We start from the raw sequence: 22,519 nt of genomic DNA, 5'->3' as shown, positions 1-22,519 counted from the left end.
TTTTGTCTTCCAACCTGGCTAGCACTCTTAGGAACGCAATTAATTTAATACTCCAGTTTTAATTACCAATGACACTGTAAATGCATTAGTGTTAAAAAAAGGTAATGAAAAATGAATACATTAATGAAACCATTTAATGACATTTTCGGTGAACTGGAAGGAAAAGCAATGTTAGGGGGCCCACGTAAAACCTTCACGCTCATCTTAATTATATACAATCGCACTTTCTGCAAAATACACCCGTACGCCCCCGCCCGCGCCGATAGCACTAGGGCTCGGGGGCTGTAACTGAGAGAGCAACGTGCCCGGCCCTGCACTGTCAAACGCCGAAATCCGCTGGGGATCAGCCCCGCAGGAGACGCGCCGGGGCCCCCGCTCGCAGGGCAGGTACGAAGGGCAGAGAGGGGGTGGCTCCGGGGCCGAGCGGTGGGTCCCTCCGGGGCCGAGCGGTGTCACAGCTGCTCGGCGGCCCCTCGACACCGGCTGCTGCCGCCGCGGGCGGAGGGCGCGGGCGGGCAGCACCGCACGCCGCAGGCTCGGCCGCCCCGCCGAGCCGTGACCGCTGTGCCAGGGTCGCCGCGCTTAAGCCGTCCGCAGCCCGGCCCGGCCGCAGCGCCGCGCCGAGAGAGCCGCCTTCCCCCGCCGGCAGCCGGGCTGGGCGCACCCCCCGCACCGGAGGTCTCCGGCTGATAATTCAAAAATGGAGGATGCGCCCTCTCAGCCATTAATTAATAATGTAGCTCGCTGTCTTCCTGTGTGACACACGCTGGAAGGCACCGAGCGGCCAATAAAGATGTAGGGGAGAGCAGGGGAAGGCTCCTCCCCGCAGCTCTTCCTGATTGAGGGCTTGAAGAAGTAGATCAAAAACTTCCCAGGAGCCGGCGGGGGGGGGGGGGGAACTGAGGAAAGGGAAGGAACGCGGCGAGGGGGACCGCGCTCTGCACCGACCGAGCAGTGAGCAGAGCCTACGGCCGCACCAGGTGGGCAGGAGGGGAGGGAGCCGAAGGAGCCCCGCAGCCCCCGCTGGACAGGCCAGAGGCCGGGCTGCCCCCCGCGCAGCGGCCGCGCTGTCCCGCTGCGGCGGAGCCCGGCAGCCGCCGGGCCGGGGCGAGGCGCGGGGCGGGAAGGGCGAGGACCCCAGTTAGGCAGCGACCCGGCAGGAAGGGAAGGAAGGAGATAAGTGGTCGGCTCTGCCCCTCCTGGGTGTTTGCTTTGCGGAGAGGAGGAGGAGGCGGAGGCGGCGGGGGAGTGGAAGTTGGTGTCCGGCCCGGCGTGTGTGGGTCAGAGGCGGGGGAAAGGGGGTCACCCCAAGGCAGGGGCGCCGCAAGAGACAAAGCGCGGCCGGGGTATCCCCGAGCCGAGCACGTTGCGCGGCTGGCGTGGGGGTTGCCGCCTCCGCCCGCCGCTCGGCGTCATGGCCCCATTGTGAGGCGGGCGGAGGCGGAGGAAGGTGCCGCCGTTGGTCCGCGCGCAGTCCCAGGCAGGCAACGGCGTGTCGGGCACACAAAAGGCTCCGCCGAGCCGCGACCGCCGCTCCTGCTCGCTCCTGCCTTGGTTCCCCCGGGAGGAGGGACACGCCGGGCCCGCTCCCTCCTCCCCGGGCTGGTGGGCGCCTCTGCTTCGCTTAATCCCTCCGTGTTTTTTATTCTCCCCCGTACCCCTTGAAGCCGATCCTGGGGCAGGAAGAGAGCCGGGAGCGGGGCGATGCCGCTGCTGCACCGAAAGCCCTTCGTGAGGGTGAAGCCCCCCGCCGACCTCCGGCCGGACGAGCGTGTTTTCTACTGCAGGGTCACTAACGAGATCTTCAGGAACTACGAGTAAGAAACAGCCCCGTGTCGGTGTCCGCGTCCCTATGTCCGTCCTGCACTCCCCCGCCAACCCCCCCCGCGCTCCGGCGGCGGCGGGCAGGGAGCGGCTGGAGCCCCCAATGACTCTGACACCTGGGCGGGCAGGGTGGGAGGAAAGGGGATTCCCCGGATCGCTGCGGGAAGCCTTGCCGGGGCATGTGAGTGGGGGACCGCGGCTGGCGCCGAGCCTGTGCCCTCGCGAGGGGGATGGGGGAAGAGAGGGCGGATCTCTCGCCTGGGGCAGGGATTCCCCTGCCCCTCCTCGGCGGGGGTACCCCGCAGCCCCCTTCACCCTCGGGGAAGGAAGACAGCCGGCTCCTTCCCCCCTCCTCTCGCTCCTTCCGCGGTGTTGCCCCTGCCCCCGCCGGGGAAGTGAAAGTTGCGCGTGTGGGAGGCGGCGGGCGGCAACGAGCGTCTGCCGGGCTCGGGCTCTCCCTCCCGTCCGCCCCCGCCGGCAGCCGCGTGTCGGCGGCGCACGGCGCTAGGCCGCCCCGCGAAAGGGGCCGCGCCGGGCCCGCGTTCAGCCGGCGCAGCGGGGCCGCCCGCCCGGCGTGTGCCGGTGCCCTATTGTTGTGTTGACGGCCGGGCGGGGGGTACTGGCTGCCGGGCCCGCTGGGCTCCGCGGCCGGCTCCCGCCGCGGTTAACCCCTTGCTGCCGGCCCTCGCCGCGCCGCCCAGGGCCGCACTCGCCCCGCCTCCGCGGGGAGCTGCCGGCTGATCCGGTTGGAAATGGCCGGCGGGGGAGCGCGGCGCGGGCGCGGGGTCGCTGCACCTGTCCGGCGGGGTAGGACTCCCGCCGCCGGAGCCCTCCCGTGCCGGCTGGGCGGGCGGGCGGCACAGCCGGGGGTTAAACCCCGCCTGTAGCCCAGCGAGCGCACCTGTCACGTTAGGAGTTTTTTTTTTCTAATGAGGCTTTTATCGCTCTTCTCATCCTTTATGTGTGTATATATATATATATTTTTTTTTTTTTTTTTTTTTCCCCGCGTGTACAAAGCTGAACAGGATAGGTGAAATTCCCGTTAACGAGTGAAGGCGGATGGCACGGGTAGTCCCGAACTTGTAGCCAGTCATTCACCGCTTTTAAGAACAATGGACAGAAAGTATTTAGCAAGACGTTTTTCAAAAGCCGATAAATTACGGGTTTTCACCACCGGTCTGATCTATCAACATTCCCACCTACAAAAGGCCCCCACATCCTAACTATAATTTTTTTAAAGCTGTGCAGACTAACCAGGTTAAATCTAAAGTGCTTTTAGTTTACAACATATGAAATAAAAGCACACCTAAATCTTTTTCATGTTGAGACTTGTTTTTGTTGTTCAAATACACTTCACTTAATAAAATTTTAAAGAAGCTGGATTAGGTATGTTTGAAGGGTAATGCTTTACTGTTCACTGAACTATATACTCCATGGATTCTGATTATGTTGTAGGGAGTATTTTCCTTATAGGGCATATAAGAACCTAACAAGGGAGAGGTGACAGCCTCCTGTTTCTGTAGGAATTAAGTCCTCCTCCCCCAGCTTCTGATATTACTCTGCTTATTGATATTGAATTGCTTATTCTGATAAGCTGCTTTTCTGGTTACAGTTATTATCACATCATTAGATTACTCTAGTGTATTTATTGACACAGGGAAATATGTTTCAGGTACATGCAGTTTACTAAAATTTCAGTATGAAAAGTATCCTTTTAAAATATCTGTCCTCAAAATGTCTGGTGACTATTTGAAGTATTCTCACAGGCTTATTTGTACTGCAGAGGTGTTGTCAATAAGTATGAAAGACCAAATTCCTTACTTAACCAAAGTTCACGAATTAAGGAATAAATTTAGATGTGTTCACAGGCGGTCCCTAGAAATGTCAGTAGGTGGTTAGCTGAGAGGTCAAGCCTTAGAATGTGGTATTTGGGAAGACTCTACAGAAAACTCTGCTATGCTTGTTTTTTGTGTATGGGTGTGTGTGTGTGTGTGTTTGGTAATGGGTTTGTTTTTGCTGTTTTTGTTTTCTGGCCCTTTTTGTTAGGTTGGATAAAATTGGTGCATTGGATTGAAAAATGAACTTTCTTTACCTAGCAAAGTGTTCTGGCACAGATGGTTGTAAGTTTAGGCTACTGTTAGTTGTGGCATAATCTGCTGGAGAGCATAAGGTTGGTCATCTTTTAGACAGTTTTAAAGATGCTGATCTTTGTCTCTGCTGATTGATAATGCCTTCTGAAAACAATATTACCTATTTCTTTGCCTAAGCAAGGGCAATTAGATTAGTAGGGATAGGGCAGGTCCACTTCTTAAAAATTGTATTAGCTGTTTCATGAAAGAAAGCCATTGCCTAAGTTGGACTTCTCTGAATCTACTATTTGAGGGGAGGATTTAAAAATGACAGAGTCCGAGTAGATGAAGAGTGCTGTACAGATATATGTGATAATCTGAATTCACTCCCTATATCAACTGTATGAATGCTTTTAACTAGTGCAAACAGTTAGGACTCAAGCTGGTTTTGTGTTTGTTTTTTGTTGAGTTTTTTGGTGGGTTTTTTGGCAGAGCATAAACTTAGTGGTGAAAAGCTGCTTTCATGCATATGTCGGCTTTTGTAGAGTTGATTAGAAATCATACATTAGTATTATTCTTTTCTATATAGGAAATGCTTGTACTAATATGAGAAAAATTTGGCAAGACTAGTATTTTGTAAAGTGACTTTCCTGTGAAGAATGTATTTCCTCTTTAATACGAAATGCAATCACATAATTTTGTAATCCTTTCAGAAGGGAGAGCCACGTCCAGTTATATTTATCCTTAGTAACAGAAACTGGGAAATCTGATGTTTTGCCATGCTTGGTTACATTCCTGGTTAGAGGGACAGACCAGCAAGGAGAGGCTGTGGGGTCAAAGCAGGAAAATCAAGTACGGATGTGCATGAGATATATGGAATGCATGAAAAACATATTGAACCAGTGGGATGTTACCACCAGTCTTTGACATCTTGTCTGTGAAAGTTAATAGCTCATATAGATGTGCAGAGAAAGCTACTATTAAAGTGTGGGAAGTCTTGTATATGAGGATAGTTTGAAAAAGACAATGATGAGTAGTATAGACACAGTGGTAGGAATGTTTCTCATTCTAGAACGTGAGAGGGGGAAAGAGCAGTTTCTCCTCATCTTCAAAACTCAGTGAAACTTCTTTAGAGGTTGACCTGTAGACCTCTAGATCTCTATTTGACCTGGTTACAGTCAAATAGAGATCTTTCAAAAGGCTTTTTAAGTGCCCTTAGTTAAGTTAGGTGAATTTTCCTGTTTCTTGGAGAGTCACTCATCACTTTAAAGGAATTCCTTAATGCATAATTTACCTACAAATATTAAGGAATAAATGTATTTATGATGGATTTTTTGTTTGTTTTGTGCATTATTTGTAATGCAAGTTCTCAACTACTTCTGGAGACCAAGAGTATATGAAAACTCTGATCCAGAATGACAGAGTTAGTCTTCTCTGATTACCTTCCTGTAGCACACTGAATTACTTGTTCTAACATATGCTAAGAAAATGAATGGAAGTAAATATTTGCAATAAATGCTCTTGAAGCACACTAAAAATATTGTCAGTCGTAAAATCAAGATGAGTATTTGGCTAGTTCAGGAAAAAGCCAGCCATAATTTCTAGGCTGATTTTTATATCCATTGCAAATGCAGTCAGCACAGAGATTGCAAGTAATTTATTTCTTGCTTCAGTCAATGACCTGCCTCCTATCAAATACCTACTGAGTAGTGGCATTAAACTACTACTCAATTATTTGCTGACAATTTTACAGTTTGCCTTACCTTTCATAGAAAACTAAGTAATTAAATGAAAAGAGGCAACTAACTAATTAAATGAAAAGAGGCATCCAGCTAAGAAGTTGGTGTTAATTACAACTTTAAAGACAAATTAGTTTTTAGTCCACGCTGCTGGAGTAGTTGAGCTGATGTGGACATCACCAGGGTGCTGCAGTAGCATTTGCAACTGGACTCTCGAATGCAGATGCACCCATGCAAGTGACCTTTGTGGATGTGCTGTGTATGAACTTCTTCCTCCATGTTGCCAAGAGTCACAGAGATCTTGAACCAGCAAGGAAGCCCCAGAAACCATAATACCCTAGATAAAGACATAGGTAATGCTTGAGATGTGATGTAGCAGCAGATGCTCTTGCTGTTGTGAAGTTAAGTTGAATGTAGAATATGATCAAGAACATTATTACCCTTCAAGTAAAGAGAAAGGGTGTCACTGCTGCTGCTGCCCTTCCTTGGTTTGATAGCTGTTGTGTCTTCTTTGTCAAATGTTTTGTGATAACTGATGTGCCCTGGAGAGAGACAGGGACAGAAGGAGTATATTTAGTGGTATACTGTGGGATTTTCTTTTCTCTCCAACCAAGTTAAAGTGAGATCCTTAAAACATTGCAGTGAAACTCTGCTAACAGACTAAGCCACAGATGGTTTTGATGCACTGTAGGTAAAGATAGCTAAATAATGCTTTCAAAATAGAATGTAGCTTTTTTTCACACTATTTTTTTCTTCCCTGTAAACTCACAGGGGAAAAATCCACACAAAACAAAAGAGGAAATGAGGGAGAATGAAACTAGATACACAAAATATGCTCGTATGTAAATGAACATATTTTCTTCAAATATGTTTCAGTTCTAGTAATCTTAGCATTTTGTACTTGTAATAATAATGGATTAGGAATTTTTAGAAAGAGGTTTGTCAACTGGGATTTTAAAATTATTTTTTGTTGTTCTTTAATTTTTTTTTTCTCCTCTAAGTTCAATGCTGCTGCTTTAAATAGCATGACTGCCTGGTGTCCCCTCACAAAGAATAACAGCAGCTCTTAAAGAGACACTGTCTCTGTCTCTCCCTTGCTCTCTGATGCCTCCTTGACTTTTTTTTAATTTTCATAATTTTAAAAAAATTATATTCTGGTACATTTTTTAGTAACTCTTTAGAGTGTTTTTCTATTTCCTGGCTAAAGATAGTTATCAAGAGCCTCTTAGGTAAGTGAGAAACAAAAATAGATGTAGAAACACAGCTGAATGAAGACTGAAGTAAGTGCTACTTTATCCGTTGAATATCCATCCATAAAAATTACTTTATTCTAATGCAGAAATATTGAAATGTAGGGCAAGACAAGACCTGATGAGATCACGTTTTATCTATTCTTTCACCTCACAAAAAAACGCAATCCAAACTCACGAAACAGATTTTTGTCTAACCTGTTCTTTAATATGTTTAAATAAGTGTAATACACAATAAAGATGCACAAAGAATGACTGACAGCCATCTGTTCTTCATATCTTGAAGAATAGTTTATTTAATTCTCTCTTCTTTGTTCTTGTCCTTTTTGTCTTTAGAGTAAGCAGGCCCACATTATCCATATATTGTCAAATATATTAAGTAGATAGCAGGATAGCAGAAGATATAAAAATGTGAAATTCTGTAGCTATTAAATATTATTCAGATAATTCTGTAGCTATTAAATATTATTCAGATAATTTATTTATCCCTTCCTCTTCTGTCCTTTTCCCTTTCTTGCAGCTGATGGTTCTTTCTAAAGCATATCTCGCTCAGAGGAATCCTGTGCTCATACAGAAAGGATTATCTGAGCCAAGACCCTTCATTGTCCTCAATCTGAAATTTCCATTTTCATTTACAAAATGTTATGGTTCATCTGTCCATCTGCAGTGAACACTGTCATCTGCATCAGTGTCACCGATGAACATTTGCCAGCTTGGGTTTGCAGGGAGACTGCAAGAAAAAACTCATTGTGAACTATCCAATTCTCTTAACCTCATTACTAGAAATTATTTGAACAGGCCTATCCTTTTAAAAATGGGAACACTTTGGTTTAGTTTGGGGTTTTTTTGTGAAAGGAATGAATTGAAACTTCAGTTTAGGTATCTCATGTAGCATGCAGTTGACTGAAAGTACTGTGTGCTTTGAAATAACTATATTGGACTGATGAAGACAAAACAAACCTTGGTTTATCCTGTGTATTCAGTAGTTATCAATACTAGTCCATTAATATTTGTAAAGGCAAGTAAAAGCATTGTCTGAACTGGGGCATATTGAAAGATTGCTTTGCTGTCTGATCACTGATCCATAGTATATAATATGTTTTAACTTGGCTTTGTGAATGGATACATCATCTACTTCATTTCGAAAATGCTTTAATAGGCTGCTGTTCTTCTGACACCTGTCAAAAATGGACAGATTTTGACTAATGAAAGCTCTTCATTCTTGATTGCAATATAATAGCTAGTAAGCAAGTAGTAACAACAATGCAGTTTTAGCCTTGATTGGAAATGTGTGGAAGGAGGAGAATCAATATTTACTAACGGAACAAGGGAGGAAAAGAATCTGTAGGAAAAAATATTTCAGTGCTTTTTTGTAAGAGCTATGCAAACAGTGAAGGAATAAAAACTATTTAGAGAACTACTTGACATTAATTTTTTACCTCTCCCATCTTTTAGTTTGTGAGTTAAGGCACTCAAAATCTGGAACTTACTCAAGTTGCAACATGTTTCTGTGATCTTAAAGTTATTTCGTGTTTGTACAGTTTTAGGCGCTTGTCTTAGAAATATTTGTGGAAATGGGGGAAATGCGAGTATGATATGACACCTATTAAACTCAGTGTGATTATTATTATGCAAAAGGCTTCTTATACATCAATATTTGTTTGCAGCATTTCTAGGTCTTGATTCTCTTACTGTAGTCTGTAATGAGAGGAGACTTTGCTTGTACAATAGCAATTTACCATTGCTGAAAAATGTCAAATACCCCTTGATATCTACAAACTGTAGAGAAGTAGAGCTGCTTTTGCATTTCACGCTTGTGAAACATATTTGCAATTTGCTGCTGTATTAACTGTGAGCAAGTTTAAAATGTTAGTCAGAACTCAACTGTTTTCTTTCTTTCTTCCCCCTCCGACCTTTCTTCCTTTCCAGTGATTTTTTTGAACGCACCATTCTGTGCAACAGCCTTGTGTGGAGCTGTGCTGTCACAGGTAAACCAGGACTCACATATCAGGAAGCTCTGGAATCGGAGAAGAAAGCCAGACATAATCTTCAAAGTTTTCCAGAAGCACTCATCATTCCAGTTCTCTACTTGGCCACCCTTACCCATCGCACCCGCCTGCATGAGATCTGTGATGAAATCTTTGCTTATGTCAAGGATCGGTATTTTGTTGATGAAACAGTGGAAGTACTTAGAAATAATGGTGCAAGGTAAGTATATTTAAAAATACTAATTTTTGTTTGTGTGTGCAGTTTTGAACCCAAACTCCAGGGTAATAAACTCCATCAAACAAATACATCCAAGTGAGGTGTGATGCTTCAGCTGGCGATACTATTACTGCGCTTCCCTACTTTAATTACCAGCAGGATTGTGTTGTGGGCTTGATACCTTCTCTTAGCTTTGAAGAGGCTGTGGAGATATGACAGTGTTCTCAGGTCTTGACACTGCACGTTTTTTGGTCTGTGTGGTGGATTTGCAAAGGAATGTTGGTTTTTGTGAAAGGTGGGTTGTTTGTAGAATAAGATTTAATGAGAAATTAGGGGATGATACAAATTTAAAAAACACACAACAGTTTTGATGAATTATTCAGAATTAATGGCTAAACTACTGAAAGCTTAAAATAATTAATAAATGTTGGATTTTTACTTCTTAGGTAGCGCAAAAATTGTGATTGCATTATCAGTGAAGTTGGGAATTAATTTTATAATGTTTATAATAGTTGATTATCTGGAATTTAGGTTGATAGGGGTTTCTTCCCACTCAGAGTGTTAGTGTTATACTTACTGTTATACTGATATATTTACTGCAAATATTTTTGTTGTTGTCTTAGACTGATTAAAACCTTGGAAGAATTTTAAGCTTTAGATGCATTCTTTACCATTGGTACATATGCTCTATAGTATAAATAAGCTTCAGTCTTTCTTTGAAGCAGCTTCTAGGAGAGGTCTAGAAAAGGTTCATATTTTGTCTAAATGAGTTTACAGTTTTACCTAATTGAGGCTTAAGATGTGAAAAAACATGCTTAGCTTGGATGTACCTGCAGATAAACCCATCAGATGTTGCTGCTGGCATTTTTGTTTGTAGGGTCATTTTATTTTGCTTTTTTTCAGGAGGTAGTTGACAGCTTACACTTCGGAGTAGAAGGGAGTCCTGTGGGTAGGCTGATTCTTAGTGCATAGACTGGTGTTTGGGTGATAGGAGTGGGCTGGTTCAAAATGGTCATTGGAGAACAGTTATTCTGTGTATTTTTGTAGTGGCTGATCCAGATATTATATATGGCAAATTTTGTACTACACCAGGAAGAAAAATCTCAATGCACTGCAGAAAATAATTTGTAAGGAAATTGGTATGGTTATGTACATAAGGTCAGTGCTTAATAGAAAAGCTTTCCTTCTCTTCACTGCTCTATTCTTTTCAACCAGTAGACTGTTAGTCTGCAAAGCCAGGATGAGAACAACTTCAGTAGGGTTACTGCCTTCTGTATGGAAAACCTATGTCCAAAGTTTTTTTCTCTTTCTCATCTTTATACTTGTCAAACATCTAGACTTATGTTACCCCTGGTATTGCAGTTATTTTACTTAGAGAATAAGGTGTTTGTTTGTTTCATTTGTTTATTTAGAAACCCGAATATTATGAACTGTCAGTATTGTTCAGGTGTTTTTTCTTTTGCTCAATGAAATGCCTTAGTATCTTAAGATGTAGAAAACAGTTAGTTTCCAAAATAATAGCAAAAAAATTTGTTGTTCTTCTGAAAGTTTCTTCCCCTCAAGAATAAATATTTCTATTATTTTTCTAAAATATTTGCATGTGTGCATTGTAGCTTTCGAAAGATGTTTCCAAAGGTAAAGCTATGATATCATCTTAAAAGAGTGCTGCAGTTTTTTTACCAGCCTTTAATTCAACCATCTTGGTTACTCGAACTTGTGTTGAGATAAACACAAAATTGTTAGATGTGCATGTTCTACTGAGCAGTATGTGTATAGGATATAAGCGAAATTTCTTGAGCCTTTAAGATGGATACCATTCAAAAGATTTAAAGTTTCAAATAAAAATTATTTCCATCAGAAATTAGCCTGCTAGAGATTGTATGTTTTAAACTACATAAGTATAAATTGGTGTAAAATGAAGAATAAAAAACTTTGCTTAGGTGGTTGTATGCCACTGATATTGCAGACAAAGGTATATCAGGGAGCTAGTTCCGACCTTTAGTACTAAATCCAGGAAACACTGCAAATAGCATGGTAATGCAGAGGGACTATCATGCTCAGAGGTACATAATTAAAGAATACAAAGTGGGAGGAGGTGAGGCATAGTTATTTGTGTGCCAATTAACAGTTGACTTTGACCTGCATTTTGAAGTACTGCATTGGGGATTAAGTGTACCAACTCACGTTACTTGTACATTATACGGCTTTCCAGCAGATCTGTTTGCATGCATTTGTCATTTGCAGTTACATTTTTGGGATCTTTTCTAGAAAAAATTATCACTGTCCATCTATGTTGTAATAGCATCCTATGAGAGCAACAGAATTTGGCAGATCATGAAAACCCAGTTGTTTAGTGGTGTTGTAAATTCTTCCACTGCTTTTAAAGTTTTTTGCACGTGTAATGTCAGCAGGAATTTTTGGTTTTCTGAGCTCTGTGCATTATTTAATTCCAAGCCTACTACATAGTGCATGTGTAACCAAGGCTTGCTCAAACAATTTAAATATTGATATTTTATTTTATAACTCCTGACTTTGCATGTGTAATATTCTTGTAAGATAGATTGCAGCTTTCTAGATTTTGAACAAAATAAGCGTTAGAGAGCCCAAACAGTAGAAGGCTTAGCATTTTGGCTTAATATAAATGTTTTTATCCTTGAGCATATGAAGTTGTCTCTAATACTGCAAGAGATGACAGCTGATTTGCAAAGAGAGGACAAGTGCTTTGTTCAGAGTCTAGGAAGATGATGGGTTTTTTGATTGTATGAAACCTGTGTGTTCTGGTTTTTGCAGTGTCTAATGCTCCATTACTTTTCCTGGTCTTATGTCTCTTCTGGTTTCTAACCTTTTGCTATGCTGCTCAGTTTTGAATTTGGCTAATTCTGCCTTGTTACTGAGGTCTGGTAAGAGGAACTTAGGGGAGTTTGGGATATACTGTCCTCTTGTTTTGGTATGTCTGGTGTCTCCAACAACTGTTGTCAACCAAAAACAAATTCCAGAGGAAGACCCCCCCCCCGCCAGTCCTATCATATGCCTTGTTCAAGTGGTCTCTAAAAATTATGGTTATCTGTTAGAAGCAACAAGGAGATAATTCTGCTTGCTCTTTAACCCTTTCAAGTGATGTATTGATTAAAAATGGCCATCTTTCTTGGCTTGTGTCTGACTTTTCTGGCCAAACTGGGGCTGACTTTTCTCCAAAGTGGCAGCTGTGGTATGCTTTCAAACACAAGGTGCTCAGACTTCCAGTTAAAGAAACGTACAAATTGTGAAACAAAATTTTCCTAATACTGCCTTCACAAAAGACAAAATTACTGTTTGAAATATTGGTCAGAAACATAATAGAATAAAAAGAGAACTTTATTTTAGATTAAGTTTGAGTTGCTAAAGAGTTGAAACCCATTGACATTATAAATATTCTTCATTAAAATGTCACATTGCAGTTTATGGAAAGTAGTTTATTGAAAAAGGCATGGAAATAATTTGAGATTTTGTTGGAGCAATATTTCATGTTATCCATGGCCAATTAAGATGTCAAACAAGCAGGTAATGTTTTAGTTCACACTTTATTGAAGGAGAGTAAATATGTTGATCACATTACTGGTATTGCTTCCTATATTTGACATTCAGAACTGGAAGTTCAAGACCCATCATTTACTTGTTGGTCTTTTGATTTTCCACAAGGAATTGTGTCTCTTGCAATAACCTGCCCATTTGTTGCTGTCTTAGTACTGTGTTTTATTATTGATACTTGAAATTTGTGAAATTGATTTTCAACATTTTGACATCTGAAGGCAGTTACCTGAAAGCTGAAACTATGTGGTATGGAAGGCCTACCTGAAAATAATAAAGTCAGCTAATGCCTCAGACATACTAAAAAAAAACCCCTTCAACAGCTTAACTTGCTCAGCAGTAAGACCTGTTCTTTTCTGCTTGAAATCAGCAGCATGCTTTTTAGATTTTACAGTTATTTTCATTTGTTGGAGGAAAAACTACATTTACAGCCCATGTAAACAACCTATTGTGATTTATCATCAGTATTCTGAGTCTGGGTGCTATCACAAGAAGTAATGTCCTTCTTTATCAGGATATATAAGTGAGCAGTTTGATAATTAGTTAATTAAACTATAAGCTTTTGGTTGGACTTGAGCAGTAAGGAGATCTGACATCTCTACCTCCACTCTTAAAAATAGCTTATGTGGTGATGTTTTCCCTTCCCCATGTGGAGGTTGGAGCACAACCAATTCTTGTCCATCAGTTAGTATGGCACTTAAGTAAAAAGTCAACCACCTACAGACTGAAATAGATGGCATAAAGGTCAGTGTGTAAGAAGGAGGAAAATCATACAGAAAGGAATATCTTTTTTTCATTGAATTTGACCACTAGATGACACCACTGCAAAAGAATACTTGGCCTAATGTCTGTGAGCAAGCAACACTGGAATACTTTTAAAAATAAGCCTCCTTACAGAAGTAGTAGATGATATTCTGCTAGGACGATTCCTGCATCTGATCAAACATTTGAATAGGTTAAGATCCTTTCTCTGCTTTGAATGATCTGATGTTGACAATTGTCAGGCTGCAGGAAACATAATCAGAGATCAATCAGTGAAACAATTGATGAGTGAAACTTCTTTTCACTCATCAATTGTTTCACTGGTGTCCCAGTGCTTTAGGAGTGTTCACTTAGGATTGGATTAACCATTGCATTTGGCTAATTAAAAGATTTGCATACTGTTTCCATCTCTGTGAGTCTTAACTGGGGCACAGGAAGCATGTTGCTGGTCAAGACTGTAGGTGATAAGGAGTTAGGATGGTGGAAGATAATCCTTGCAAGAGATAAAGTTATAGCAAATTTTCCAACTTTTCTATTCAAACTGGCAAGTTGCTTATATCTGTCTATATTATATATATATATATATATATATATATATATATATATATATATATATTTGTAGTTGTCTTCTGAGCGCTAGAATGAGTTATTATATAATAAGACCACTAGACAGTGAGTGACAAAGTGTCTTGCATGTTTAGACTAATGAGTTACAGAGAATTTAAATTACTTAAATTATACTTACTAATTGTGTGGCTTTTTAGTGGTAATGCTTAAACATAAGTTCCTGTATACAGAGAAAGTTTACTACTTTATTTTGAAAGGTGAATTTGAATTCCAGAAAGTATCAAAACTAGCATGGTGTCTGAGAAACAGCATCTCTGATAGTACTGGAGAGCAGCTTACCTATTCATAAAGCAAATACAGTATGCATTTTTTTAGCATAGCTGTTTAAGGATCAATCAACTTCTGGCCTGGAAAAATCACGTTTAAGGAATTTACTTTCCACTATCCTTAAATCCTCTGGGTGTAAATGTTAATTTGTTAGCTAATAAATATATTTGTATTTGACTAGTGGAAGCTATGAGATGATGATATATGGGAAAGAACCTGCCACTCCTTTCTCTTATGGGTTGTTAAAACGGCTGTTACAACAATTGGCACTGCCAGTCTGTGTTAACTGTCATTCTCACACTCTATATTTTATAACTATAAATTCAAAAGTAAAGGTTTTGGTTTGTTTTATTACTTACGTGTTTTTAATCAGTACAATGTTATGAACCAAAAGCTGGGCAGTCAAAATGATACATATACCAGTGTAGTAGTGTCCTAATTCTGCAGGAGACAGCTGATACAGCTAGTCTGTACTTGCTCCTGTCCTAAGCAAAACCATGTTTCTTACTAGTTTCTTTGAAACATACAATCTTAATTATAACTTGACAGACAAATGAAGATGCTAAAACCCAAAAGCAGCAACTCTTTCTGTACTTTAGGAAGCCATAATGTGCATAAAACCTGTCTCCTTGCTGTGTGCTTTTGTTTGTGTGTGCATTAAACATTATCAGCTTAGTAAAAGATGTCACTTATTCCTTCAGATCTTGTCTCTCTTTTACCTCTTTAATTACCCTCAAGCGTGTGAGAACTGTTAGGACGAGGATACGAGTGACTGCACTTACTTGATATTTGCTTCTTAAAAACTTCCTAAAAACTGACAAAACAGAATGGTGATACAGCTTTTTGGTGCTTTCTAGCACTTGCTACTACAGCTTCTTGTATTACTCTTATGGGGGTTTCTGTATTCTGTATTCTGTAAAATACAGAAGTATTTTAAAATACAGAAGTATATAACTTTATATACTGTTAGAAAAAGTGTGCATTTTTAATTTTGACATTTGAAAAACATTACTTTCATTTGTGTGCCTTAAAAAGTGAATTTGCTTCTGACTCACTGATCATTGTGGGTTTTATTTTAAAAGTTGGCTTCAAAGTGTTGCGGTGTTCCCCCACTGTCTCATTTGAAACAGCCATGTGCCATCCAAGGGATAGTTTTTGTCTGCTTATCATAAAGCATAAAGAGACACATTTACAACTCATATGAGCCTTCAGGGTATCTTGTTTTTTTGACTTGAAATGGGGACATAGCTGAATACCAGACTATTATTTCTGTCAGAGTAATTAGTGCCAGCCAGATCAAAAGCTGGTGTGCAGAATGCTCAATTGAGGAGCTGTGAGAAGTGGTCTCTCCTCTCAGAGCCTCTCTAATGCCAGCCTTGGTTGGATTTAAAGGCCTGCTCTGCATTTGGAAAGAACTTTACTGGGAAGTGAAAGTGCCAATAGTTGCAGGGTCAGGGTTTTTCAGTTAGTATCCTGTAATGGTTTTGGCCTGTTACATTGTGGAGGGCAGATTCTCTTCTCTTGTTTAAATTGTGTTCTTCTACTTCTCCAGCAGCAATAGATGGAGATACCTGGCCTGTTTTGCAACTCATAATAGCTTGTGTACGTGTCTTTGAGTTGCTGAGATGAACGAAAGAATTTGTTCTGGTTTGTTTCATTCTAAAGAGGAAGGGAAAAGGCTGAGGAGTATCAGGGAGTGTGAGAGAAAACAGACTGGTAGAGTAATATCCTTCAGTCCCTGAGAGAAATGCAGTGGATGGAAGCTTGGCAAGAGTCAGAGAAACCCTGACCCTCTCACCATCAGGCAGAAGGGGGGGACCTAAAAGGTATGGGTGAATGGAAACAGGTCCTGCCCAGGGAGATAGGACAATTACCCCCTGGCCTCCCTTTCCTTTCCAAGTGCCCTTGCAGAAAATAAAGAAGCTCTGCAATATCAGGGTCAGGCAGATAATAGTGGGGATGAAGATAAAGTTCTCTATTGGAGCTTGCCCAGAACAAGTCAGTCAGCTAGATGGACCCCAACTTTAGGTGTTAAGAAAGGAAGAAAGGTGATTGTAGGTGATTCCCTTTGCAGGCAAACTGAGGGCCCCATATGCCAGCTGGATCCATTCCACAGGCAAGTCTGCTGCCTCCTTGGGACTTGGGTAAGGGATATTATCAGGAGACTCCTAGGACTAATTGAGCCCTCTGATTATTACCCAGTTCTAGTTGTTGTGCAGATTGGCAGTAACAAGGTTGATGAGAGAAGTCTTATGGCAGTCAAAAAGAACTTCAGGGCACTAGATCTTTTCCTCAAACCCTTTGGTAGCAGGGAGGAAAATGCTGAAAGGAACAGGAGCACTCACTTGATCAACATGTGGTTTGAAGGACATCAGTGGTGTCTTGGCTTTTGCAATCATGGGACAGTTTCTGTGGTGCTGGGCTACTGGATACAAATGGGGTTTGCCTGTCTAAAAGTCCATGAGTTGGCAGGGATGATTGAGAAGGCTTAAAATTAGGTTTGAAGGAGGAAAGGGATAAGACCAGGCTTGGCAGAGGTGAGCCTGGGTGCAGCTTGCCAGTGTTGGGGATGAAGTCAGTAGCCCAGCTGAAGTGCATCTATATTATACTGACTCGGAAATGTGTGAGCCATGGTGGACCATGCAGTGTTAGGGAGATGAGCCTGGGTCTCCTAAGGTATTATAAACCAAAAGGGAAACCACCAGAGAATTATCTCTAAGGAATTCAGGGGTGTGCTTCTCTAGGAAGGTGACAGAGCTGACAGCCCAGCGGAGGGTGCCTTTGCATCAAACCGCACAGCATCAGCAACAAACAGTAGCAGGAAACAGCTTTGCTGCTAGAAAGCTATGACCTTGTTGCCACTACTGAAACATGGTGGGACAAAACCCGTGACTGGACTGTGACCATCGGTGTCTACAGGCTGTTCAGAAGACATGGGAGGAAGAGAGGCAGAGGGGTTGCCCCCTACATCAAGAGGTGGATTGAGTTTAAAGAATTGTCTCTGAAGAACAGCCATGAGCAGGTTGAAAGCCTGTGGGTAAAAACCAGACACTGAGGCAACAAAAGGAAGCAAATGGTTGGTGACTGCTACAGGCACCCTGATCAAGGGGAGCCTATTGACAAAGCCTTATTGCTTTGTCAGGAACTATTGCTGACTACAGGAACCATTGCACTCACAGGCTCTTGTCCTTGGGGCCTTCAACCACCCTGACATCTGCTGAAAAATAGCACAGCAGCCTGGATGAGTAGGGACCTGATGTTCAGACTAAAGAGAAAGAAGCAAATACACAGACAGATGAAGATAGGACCGACAGGTCACCTGGGAAGAGCAAGGCAAAACTGGAATTGAACCTTGCAAGGGATGCAAAGAATAACAGGAAGGGCTTTAACACATGCATTAACCAGAAAAGGAAGGTCAAGAGGGTGTAATCCCCTGATAAACAGTGCTGGAAAACTGGTAACAATGGATGAGTAGAAGGCTGAGGTAATCAAAAACTTATTTGCCTTGGTCTTCAATGGCAGTCTCTCTTTCCCCACTTCTTGAGTAGATGGACAGCTCTCCATCCTCTGCATTTATCTGTGGTCACTGTTTGTATCTTGCATATGCCCTAGTTCTCATCGAATCCTTCAGTGAGCCTCTTAAAGTAGGTGATAATGACACAAGCTAATCCAATGTTTCACATTGGGTTTGGGATTTTTGGGGTTTCTTTAATGTATATTCTTTTCTTTAGTTGTTTTGTTAGGTAGTTGAATCCAGTTTCATGACAATTAAGTGGAAGTGATTGCCAGAGCTGCAAAAAGTGAGCACCATGTATGTTGCTGGAAGGAGGAGTGGCAAAAGGAAGATCTCCCCATTTGACAGGAGCCATTAAGTCATCTCTGCATCTTGTGGAGCAGCAGCCTAGGCTGCAAGTGCAGTTTGCTTTTGTATACCTTCAACCTACCTCTTCCTTAGAGTTCTGGGACTGACAAGGTTCAATCAGCCTTTAGTTTTCTGTTAGTTGTAGGCTCTTCTAAGCACAGCCCAGAATAGTTTCTGCAGAAGGAAGCTGAGTTGGGTTTCCTGAGGAACTGTCCTGTGCCCCAGTTTGTAGTCCCTAGCCTTTGGGTTGCTGGAGTTAGTTCTGTTCTTTTGCTTGTGCAGCTGACCAGCCCTATGCAACATTCATGGAAATCAATGGAAGTTCTCAGACTTCTTCATTTGAGAGAGAAGATACATTTTAAATAAATTATGTTTGTGATACTGAATTCTGGCTTTGTGTTGAAAACCTTTGGACTGCTGTGTTCGTTGTTGTTTTGGGATTTTTAAAAGAATAAAGATAACCATAAGGCTAAGCATTTATTGGAGCCCTTACTATAAGAGACCTCAAAGATCTTGGTTTCTGAGCCCAACAAAAAATAGATCTGTAAGCATGAGGCTGTCCTTTCAGTGAGCCAGAAGACTCCACTGTTGATAACAGCCTGTAGTGCAGAAACAGGTAAACAAAATTGTTTTAAGTAAGGTCTGAGCTAGAGTTCCTGCAACTACTGTGTTCAAGTTCCTAATGGTTCTATTCTCAATTTATTTTGAAAGCCTTTGGGATTCACTCAGTGTGGCTGTAATCTTTATTGTAATTTGAAGAAAGTGCTTCCTGACTGATGGGGATATTTAGGGTACATATTAATGTACGTTGATGCTGCTGTCTTTTTAGATTGAGTTGCCCCCAGATCTTATTTTATGGGGAATAGTGAGCATGGTTTGACATAAGCTGTGTAAAGATCTTGAAGTATCATTTTTAGGAAGTAATTCAAGTAGTATGCTTCATTTAAATGTCTTGCTTCAGCTTTCAGCTGTGTTGTTTTATGTGCCTTATAAAATAAGAGTTGTAGTGAGTGAACTCAGGGAATTACTAGGTTTCGAGAAGAGCAGACTACTTGCACTAGAAACAGAATTTTTGCCACTTAGTCTAGGGAATTGGTGCTATTAGCCATGACTTGACTGCAGGCTCAAAAAATCATTCATAGATTATTTATTTAATGCCAGAATGGTTGCATCACTGTCTTTAATCTCCTGTCCATCAGTAAGCATTAAATTGCACAGGATTGTGCTTTTATTGCACTAGGTAACATGTGTTTCACTTGATTCCTTCCCTAAAGGTTTCTGGTAATGATTTGAATGGCATAGAAGATGGAGTATCACTTCCTTTCTGAGATAGCTTAATCTGTTAGTCATTCTTCCTGCTGAAAAATAAAGGGGAAGGGGGCGGGAGTGGAATGCGAATCAAGCGTTTAGAATATGTAATTTCCATTCTTAGAAAAAGAGATGCGATGCCCTGTAAATTACGGGGCTGCTGGATGGATGAGCAGGCGAAGTCAGTGTTGGAAAGCTCTTCGGTGACCCGAATATTGAAGTGTTTTTGTGCAGGAGGACGGCCCGGGCCGTGGGTGCGCTGAAGCCTTTGTCAGCGGGCTCTCCGGGTGGCGCAGTGGCTGTGCCGTGTGCGCCCCCTCTAGTGGTGAGCGCCGTTACTGTACGAGCGCGTCGGGAACTTCCGCTGGTTTTCCGTGAGGAATCAAAAGTGGGTCTTCATTTGAGTTGGACTCACTAGGAAATGTATTTTATAATCTGAAACAAAACTAATTCTGCTAAGAAGTCTTTTTTAATGAGATGATCTTTGTTGAATTTTAAAAAACCCAGCCCACTAATACAAATTCTGTCATGCAGTTGGTTCCAATATTATTTAGTATGAAGAGGGAACTGTGGTGTTCCAAATATTGGAAAACCAAGTTGCTAATAATAGACTTAGTGGACTCAGAGTCTGGTGCTGGGCCAGGCCTTAATAAGCCTTGTGGGACTTGGATTGACTTTGTGAACAGTTACCAGGTTCTACCTCCCATATACTTGGACACTCTTGGTTCTTTACACAGAGTCTATTTAGATTTCTTACAGATGATAAGCTTGGTCTCCACTGTCTGCGAAGACATGTCTTCCAGACCAGCCAGCTTTGGAAATGCGATAGGCTGTATTGGAATGGCAGTGTGCCTGTATTGACCCTGTATGCTCTTTCTCTTGGCCAGCAAGTCCAAGTGGGCTCAGGCCACCTCTGCGTTCAAGCAGCTCTTGTGTCCCCATGAATACTGTAAGCATTGGTCATATTGTTTTCTTTAGGTGTATATAAGGATGTAAATAGCTTTGTCGGTTTTTTAAAATTAAATTGTTTTCCTATTTTTTTAATAATGTGCTGGAGCATCCTGGACCTCCCTTCCTATTGGAGAGAGCAGCTACAGGGTCTAATTGCATTACTGATCCTTGATAATGTCACAATAATACTACCTAGGATATTTTAATGTTATTACGTTATTTTAATTCTTTGGGGTTTTCTCTGGCTATCACCATCTTTTCTTTCCCTTTCTGTATCCCCAGTCTTTTCCACGTGTGCAAATTTTGCACACTACTGCCTGCTTGCAGAAAGACATGTTCAAGAAATATTTTGACATTGCTTCCTTTTTGCCAATGTTCATTTCATTAAGAATTTGTCATGGATTTCGTGAGGTTTATTTGTTTTTAGCCTAAGTGTGACACCACTAGTTCAAGCCCAGGACTTCATTTATTCTTCATTTTACATATTTCAAGTGGGACTGCTTGGTGCCCTGAGAAGAAAATTATTATGTATTCTTTTCCTCCATGCTTGGAGCTTTTAGTGGTAGAATGTGACAACATCCATTGACTTCAGCAGTTAATTTTCATGAATCAGACAAGGCTTTTGGATGTTAAACTAAATAATAGGAACCATGGAATTCTAGAAAGGGGTGAAAGTTAGTGATTAAGAACCAGCTATAGTACAGTTACCCAGCATGACGTGTTGATTAATTATACTTTTTGATATGTAGTTAATTCTCCCTTTTATAACTAGCATTCAGAATGGCAAAGGAATAGGCTTGTTTTGTCAATTGTGTGCATGCCAGATGGAGCCTTAATATGTGTCAGCAGATAAATGGGCCATTATTAAGATTAGATGCATAATGATCATTTCAGCCTTGTGTATTTAGGTCATCAACAGTAGTAGAAGATGAATGCTTACAAGTAAAAATACTTCAAAATCTTCAGGATCTCAAAATCTTTTGCTTTTCTTAGACTGCTATGAAAATAATGTAGGAGTTTTGTTGTCTAGTTTTAAAGTAACACATTAAGTTAATTTTTTAGTTGACTTAAATGAGAACTGAAGAAAAACCTCACAACCACAAGTAACTTGATCTATTTTCCTGAGTAGTGAAGCTGATGCTGTGTAAGCAGATGAATTTGTCCATTTATTAGATGGTGTTTATGAAATGAGTATTTTACCTAGTATTTCAGTTCAAGGCTCTTAGTTACTTACTTAGTAGACAGTACAATGTTCAGTTGTGTATGTATTTTTAAAATAACATCTGCTACAATTTTAGGCTCCTTGTACTAGTGAAAGACTTTGGACATTAATAAATGTCTGTGTTTTATTGCAGGTTGCAGTGTAAGGTTTTGGAAGTCATAGCTCCAGCCCATCACAATGGAATGGCAAATGGCCACACCAGCAGTGCTGATGGGGACACTATTGTCATCAGCGACAGCGACGACTCAGAAACGCACAACAGCTCTGCACAAAATGGGTACATGATACTTTTACTGCATGTCATTCTGACTGGGTGGAAATGAGATTAAAGCCAGATATGTCAGAATCTGACTGAAACAAATTACTTGATCTTTGTGGATTGTGAGTGTTCAGACAGCTGAAGGTGACAAGCTGAGCCTTCAGAGGTGCCGGTTCTGCTAACGCACCAGAAAACTGCATTACGAGAAATGCAATACCTACAGAATAATCATTTTTTATCTCTTTGTAATTACAGTGTTTTTGCTGAGCAATGGTGGAAGAGCTGTGTGTACCTCTTGGTAGTTCTCTGTGCTGGGAAATCTGTGCTGCTGCAGCAGAAAGTGCAGCTGTAGCAGAAAGTGCTGCAATTGTGCAGTTTGGTATCACTTCACTTCCATTGTGGGGCTCAGAGTTGAGATTACTGTATGACAGGAGGACACACTTTTACTGGAACTCTTTGAAAGGTCTTCCCAGAGACTTCTTGTGTTTGTGTCCAAAAAATCAAAAACATACCAAGCTTTCTTCATTGTGCATGTGTTCATATAAATGTATCATTGTATTTGATGGATTTGGTTATGATGTTAGGTTCAGGGAAACTGTGTGTCTTC

The 22,519-nt window shown here is 41.6% G+C and overlaps 1 protein-coding gene across 4 annotated transcripts in view; it reads left to right on the top strand.

Annotated features, from left to right (window-relative positions):
- Positions 1-233: 233 nt before the first annotated feature.
- Positions 234-22,519, top strand: part of BAZ1A (bromodomain adjacent to zinc finger domain 1A) — a 65,889-nt gene continuing 43,603 nt past the window's right edge. Inside the window, exons 1-4 of one of the 4 annotated variants that reach the window (XM_030239854.2) lie at positions 234-387; positions 1,668-1,817; positions 8,812-9,090; positions 21,787-21,930. In XM_030239854.2, the coding sequence (XP_030095714.1) occupies positions 1,705-1,817; positions 8,812-9,090; positions 21,787-21,930 (536 nt within the window). In that variant the 5' untranslated portion in view covers positions 234-387; positions 1,668-1,704. Of the gene's footprint in view, positions 388-830; positions 981-1,166; positions 1,255-1,286; positions 1,818-8,811; positions 9,091-21,786; positions 21,931-22,519 lie in introns of those variants that run through there. The other 3 variants (XM_030239853.2, XM_050975870.1, XM_050975871.1) reach the window with 3 other exon arrangements.

This window comes from Serinus canaria, chromosome 5, assembly GCF_022539315.1.
Source record: "Serinus canaria isolate serCan28SL12 chromosome 5, serCan2020, whole genome shotgun sequence".
NCBI lineage: Eukaryota > Metazoa > Chordata > Aves > Passeriformes > Fringillidae > Serinus > Serinus canaria.
Note: the sequence above shows the minus strand (reverse complement) of the source record. Positions and strands in the feature narration are given on the sequence as shown.